At 46.1% G+C, this 6,657-nt stretch overlaps 1 protein-coding gene across 1 annotated transcript in view; it reads left to right on the top strand.

The window, feature by feature from the left end:
- The first annotated feature begins 606 nt into the window (after window positions 1-606).
- The window catches only part of Cmtm4 (CKLF like MARVEL transmembrane domain containing 4), a 59,721-nt gene continuing 53,670 nt past the window's right edge, over window positions 607-6,657 (top strand). Inside the window, exon 1 of the mRNA XM_076839665.2 lies at window positions 607-792. Coding sequence (XP_076695780.1) covers window positions 607-792 — 186 coding nt within the window. The remainder of the gene's footprint in view (window positions 793-6,657) is intronic.

The raw sequence follows: 6,657 nt of genomic DNA, 5'->3' as shown, positions 1-6,657 counted from the left end.
CGGTAAGTCCCCCAGCTACCTGTTGAGGACTCCACTTTCTCCAAAGGAGATATTGAGGCCCTAGGAAAGCAGTTCCTTGCTTCCTCGGCCCTCCTCGACCCTCCCTCGATTCCTCCAGGTCCCCACGACCAGCTTTCCGGAACCCCAGTTCTCCAGAGCTTGGACCGCCGGCGACCACCAGGGGCTAGGCCAGCGCGCGGCGCAGGTGAGGGCGGGGCTGGGGGCGGGGCCGAGAAGATGGCGCCCCGCCCCTGAGGCCGAGACGCGGCCCCTCAGCCTGCACCTCGCCTGGCCGCGGAGCGCCGCCGAGCGGCCTTCGGGCGGGCACTCGCTCCGCCCCCTCCCGGCCGGCGCGAGGCTCCCGCCTCCTTCCCTCTGCGCCCGCTCCCGCCTCCCTCCCTTTCCGCTGCCGAGGCGGCGGGAGCCGAGCCCGAGCGGACCGAGCCGCGGCCGCAGCTGGCGGCGGGCGCAGAGGAGGCGGCGGCGGGGCGGGCCGCGGCGGGCAGTCGGGCGGCAGCGGCGGCGGCGATGCGGCGTCCCCGCTGAGCCCGCCCGCTCCTGGCGCCAGGGGCCCGCCGCGCGAGGCGGCCCGGGTCGGGCGGCAGCATGCGGAGCGGCGAGGAGCTGGACGGCTTCGAGGGCGAGGCCTCGAGCACCTCCATGATCTCGGGCGCCAGCAGTCCGTACCAGCCCACCACCGAGCCGGTGAGCCAGCGCCGCGGGCTGGCCGGTCTGCGCTGCGACCCCGATTACCTGCGCGGCACGCTCGGCCGCCTCAAGGTCGCCCAAGTGGTAGGTGCCGGGCGGGGCCCCAGGTGCGGGGCCGGCGGCCTAGCCGCGCGCCTTCCCTCCGCGCGCCCCGCTCCCACTCCCGCTGCGGGGGCGCAGGCCCCGCCGGCCTCCGCCGCGTCCCGGGGCCAGAGCCCCTGCTTCTCGTACCCCTCTCTTGGGCAGGGTTCCCAGGCCGTCCTCCCTTACCCCGTTCTTTGGCCCACGGCCAGAGCCTGCCCTCCCCAAACTGGTAGCCTCAGGTGTGTCGTCTACCTGCATACCTGTCCCCGGGCCTACCTGTCCACTCTCGCCTTCATTACTGGACTTGGTGATGTGTGGAGCCTGGCGCCAGGGATCTTGCGGTTTTCTGGCTTAGCAACCTGTGGCAGGTTTTAGGGGCCCCTTTCAGCCACCGTACGGTCTTTGCCTCGGCCTCTGGAGACTGAGGACTGCTGCTTAGTTTCTTCCCTGGCGCCTAGAAGGGTGCCTAGTGTATGGTGGACGCTCAGTAAATATTTGTTGAATGGGAGGCATGTAGCCCAATTGCAGTGGAGAGCCTAGATCTGCCTGCTGTCTCCGGTTTCTACTGCAGAGGTTTGAGTCCTCTGCATCCCGGAATCCTCTGCCCAACAACGATGTCTGGCACTGCCCAGTTGATACCCAGAGTTAATTCACTCCAGTAGGGCAGCCAGTTTTGGAGGTAACAGAAACAGGGAACTTTCTGTTGGACTTGTCCATAGTAGAACTCATTTCTCAGGGTCCTGATTTTTAGCCTCATGGTGTTCAGGGGATGGGTCTGTCAGTTCTGTTCCTGTTAGACAGGCCTCTTTGGGCTGTTGCTTAGCTCAATTGTGGACAAGGCATACTGCAGCTTGAAAAAACCTGTGTGTCCCACATACTCCTCTACATAGGTAGACCTCCCTAGCCTCAAAAGGCATTTGTATGGAACTGCAATGTAAGAGTATTTCATTGCTTTAAGCATTGGTCCTCCTGTGCTTACTTACTTGGGTGCATACATAAACATTCTTTGGGAATAATATCATGTGTGATCACCCTTTAAATAAGGTCCTAGTGTTTGTAAATCACAGAATCACAGACTGTTTTATCTCTATCATGGATGAGAGGCTTGTTCTGATGATTGCTGGGGGTATTTTTGAAGAATTTTAAAGAAAGATAAATGGAGTAGGTTATCTGTCTAGACTTTTAAACTGAACTTAATATAGTAAACCAGAATGTTTTCAAAGGTATATTGGTTTTGTAGGTAGGTATCATTGCTGTAGGAGGTGGGGAGGAGCTATATAATCACTTTTTAAAAGCAGCAGCTAGCCAGTGTTTGAATACAGTACAGATAATCAGAAACGAATAAGAAAAGGCCCAGTAGGACTGAACTTGGACCTGGTTGGAATACAATACCTTGTCAAGTACCTTGCTTTGTTTACTCTGTGGCCTTTGAAAGTGAATAGAACTTGCCACTGGAAAACTAACTTGCCACTCAACAGATCTGGTGAAATAATTGAAATTCAGTAGTTTGTACAGAGTGTGCATTATCAGCTCATTAGTGGGACATTTCACCTGTGGCCAGGAATGGAAGTCAATGGTATTTATTTACCTTTCAGAAAAGTACTATTGTGGTTTTGGGGGCTTTAATCTGGAAGAACTTTGGGGCTCAGCCCCTAAAATCTCTCCTAACTCTGCAATTTGTCTGTTCTTTAGAATTTAAACATCAAGAGATAGCCAGCAGGCTGGGGTTGTGGCTCAGTGGTAAGGGTGCTCACCTAGCATGTATTCTATCCTCAGCACCACATAAAAATAAAATAAAGGTATTGTGTCCACCTACAACTAATATATATATATATATATATATATATATATATATATATATATATGAGAGAGAGAGAGAGAAAGGGACCTACCTACTTGAAGGGTGTGGTGACTTGGTGGTCTTGGTGTACTTGGATGCTCAGCCTTGATAAAAATCTGGGTTTTTGTCTGGATGTGCTGGTTTATGCCTATAATCCCAGTGATTTGGGAGGCTGAGATAGAAGGATTACAGGTTCAGGGCCAGCCTCAGCAATTTAGCAAGACACTGTCTCAAAAATAAAAAGGCCTGGGATGTAGCTCAGTGGTAAAGTGCCCCAAAGTTCAATCCCCTTGAGATTGAGAGCTTCTTGGAATCAGGGGCTTCATTTACCTTGACCTTCTGAATCATAATCTGCATTTTAATAAAATTCCCCAGGTGGTCAAACATGTGTGAGACTTACCTGTGTGTGTCATCTTAATCTTAAAAAAAAAAATCTCCCATAGCTGCTACAACCAGCTCTAACAGTACCACTCATAATAAAAGTCAACCATAAGCCCGAGGTTTGTCTGGAAAATGAGCCGGTACCTCTCTTGAAAGATTAAGAGAATGAGATAACATATAAAAATCAGCAGCTATCTCATTAGATATTTAATTGGTGTGTAATAAATGTTAACTGTCATTATTGCTGATTAATATTTTCTGTCTCTAAGGAAATGTGATTGAAATGTTGCCCCTCCATCATAATTATATATTTTAATTAAATGTGGTTTACTTGCTGATGATTTAAATTTTTAAGTAGAATGTCATTTGATAGTAACACTAATCTGAATTATTATGAAAATTAATCAGTGCAATTGCATAGATTATATCTTTTCAGAACAAAACCCGGACTTATCTCTTATTGGGGACAATGTCAACAGTATTTCTATCAAACAATAAATGTTCACATTTTGTAGAAAAAGTTGATTTGAACAATTGAGTTACATTATCCCCCTTCCTCCTCAAGTGTGAATTCTGTGAGAGCATATTGGTTTTTAGCTCCCAGATGCCATTTAATGAAATATGTGTAGTGTATGTAGACCTTTTGCTTATTATTTTTTAATCAACATGGTTGAAAGTAGAGTTTTGCTCTTGGGATGAAATGGGCGTACTATAGTATAGACTATGATGTGGGAACAGGCCTTGGATAGGACAAGACTTTTTAAATAGTGAAGTTGTCCAGATCAAGATGTTTTTATGGTCGTTAGGCAGCCTAGTATCTTGTGGGTCAGTTTTTCCAGTGCTGTGACAGACTTGATTAGAAGAGTTTTTACTTTCTTCGTGGGCTATTCCTAAGTTTGTAGGTCCCTTGTGGGTGCTGCGCTCCTCCACTGACTGAACTAGGGGATAGGCTTCTCAAAGACAAGTCCGTTCCAGAAAGACCCTTCAGAAACCTCTGGTTGCTTCATATCCCTTTATTGAGTCCCTCCATGCCCAGTTTACCTGACAATGCTTTGTTTAGGACTTTGTATAACATAAGATAGGTAATAGGAGATGTTAAATTAAAATTTTACCTTTGTTAACCAGGCATAGTGGCACATGCCTATAATTCCAGTGACTAGGGAAGCTGAGGCAGGAGTATCCCGAATTTGACAAATTTGAGGCCAGTCTCAGCCATTTAGTGAGGTCCTGTCTCAAAATAATAAAAAGAACTCGGGAAATAGTTCAGGGGTAAAGCTCCCCAGGGTTTAATCTTCACTATTACCCCCTACCTTCCCCAGTTTTTAAGCTGTATTGATTTTGAAATCTTAACCAAATAAGTCTGACTTATTTGGGAATTTTAGGAAGTGTAAGAATTAGGAGGTTAAAATAAGATGCTTTCTTAGGTAGCTCAAAGGCAAATTGAGGTATTTGCATTTCAGGTTGGGTAATGGCATATCTTTTATTTGATGGGAATTTTGTCAGTTTTTCATCTCAAGACAGTCAATACAATTCTGACTGAAAATTGCCTTCTGGAGGATGTCCCGGGGTGGGACAGTATTAAAAAACAAAGGACAACAACAAAAATCCCAGATTGCATATTTACTAAAATCCATTGTGAACATAAATTAAGGGAACTACATGAGGTAAAAATAGCCACATTTTCAAAGATGCAATTTTGTGTCCTGGCCACAGCCAAGGTGTAGAGCTCATCAGTCCCAGATTCTCTCAAATGTACAGTATCAGGTAATTAATAAATTTGTTGCTGCTGATGGATTTTGTTTATTAAAACATTATAACATTAAAGAAAGTTAGAAATCATCTTAGTATGACAGGCTCAAATGATCAGGACTTTGGAATTTTTTGTTTCCAAAGGCTGTATAAGGGCCTCTGTGGCAAAGTCCTATGACCATGATTCCCAAACTTTTTGCTATTAGACTGTATAGTAAATGTTCTCATGAACAGAGCCTGAATTCCCCTTTTGAACTGTTACTTACTTTTTTGTCATTATTAAATTTTAAGGAGTGTTTTTACTACATCAAATGGCAATCCCCATCACATTCTTGAACATTAAAAAAAAAAAAAATACTGCTGAGGGGTTGGGAGATGTAGTTCAGTAGTAGAGCATTTGTCTAATATACTCATAGCTCTAGGTTCAATCCCTGAGATTGAAAAAAAAAAAAAAAAAAAAACCCAGGCTCTGGATGCTGAGGCAGGAGGATCGTGAGTTCAAACCCAGTGTCAGCAATGCCAGGCACTAAGCAACGCTGTCTCTAAATAAAATACAAAAAAGGGCTGCGGATGTGGGTCAGTGGTTAAGTGTCCCTGAGTTCAATCCCTGGTACCAAAAAATTGAACAAAATAAAACCCAGGTTTGGTTGATATTTTCTCCCACAACCTACCTTGAAGGGCTCAGTGTATGACAGGTCTCCCATATGATTATCCATATATACAGATGACTGGGAAAGGGTGAACTCCGGTAAGTCCTTATAGTTCCCCCTGCCACAGGGCCTGTATTAGTCAGAGTTCTCTAGAAGGAACAGAACCAACAGGAGATACATATATGTATATATAAGAATGTTTATAAAAGGGGATTTGTTAGATTGGCTTATACAACCAGAAGCTGTATAGTACCACAATGGCCATCTGCAGGTTGGAGAGCTGTAGTAACCAGTAGCTGTGCAGTCCAATACACCAAAGCCTCAGAACAAGAGGGATCAATGATGCTACCCTAGTCTGGGACCAAAGGCTTCTGGATACTTGCTGGAGAGTCACTGGCAGAGTCCACTTTGGGAGAGTGAAGGAGCTGGAGTCTCATGTCCTCAGGCAATCCCTGAAGCAGTCAAAAACCTGTACACAAAGAAGAAAAGCTTGTATCTGTTATTACTTCCTTGTTCTTCCAACTTTTATTCCATCCAAACCTCTAACCTATTGTGCTGCTCACTTAGGGAGGGTCTCCACTTAGGGAGGGTCTCCACTTCAATTTGCTATCCCACATCCCAATCATTCTTAGACACAACCTCAGGGACTCACCTGGAAGCCTCTTAATCTCAGGCATCTCTTAATTTAATCAAGTTGACAATTCAGATAAACCATTACAGGAACAAATTATTTTTTTCCTGACAGCTCTGGAGGAGCTTTTTCTTTTAATTTTTGTTTAATAGTTGTAGTTGGGCAGCATGCCTTTATGTGGTGCTAAGGATCGAACCCAGTGCCTCACACACAGTAGGCAAGCATTCTACCACTGAGCTACAGCCTCAGCCCTTCTTTTTCTTTCTTTATTTGTATGGACACAATACCTTTATTTATTTATCTATTTTTGTAGTGCTGGGGATGAAACCCAGGGTCTTGGCATGTGAGGCAAGCACTCTACCAACTGAGATATCCCCAGCCCCCTTTATTTATTTTTATGTGGTGCTGAGGGTGGAACCCAGTGCCTCATAAGAACTGGGTGAGCACTCCGTCACTGAGCCACAACTCCAGCCCTGAAGGAACTTTTCTTAATTAGAAATTAGTGAGCATCTCTCCCAGGTCATGAACAGCAGAGGTTTCCAAGAGGCAAGGACAGGACTTGAGTGTGCCTCCTGAGTCTTGGATGTTTCTCTCCTGCCAGAATGAATGAAGCC

The sequence above is a fragment of the Callospermophilus lateralis genome, chromosome 18 (genome assembly GCF_048772815.1).
Source record: "Callospermophilus lateralis isolate mCalLat2 chromosome 18, mCalLat2.hap1, whole genome shotgun sequence".
Taxonomy (NCBI): Eukaryota; Metazoa; Chordata; class Mammalia; order Rodentia; family Sciuridae; genus Callospermophilus; species Callospermophilus lateralis.
This window is presented reverse-complemented; position numbering and strand designations above follow the sequence as displayed.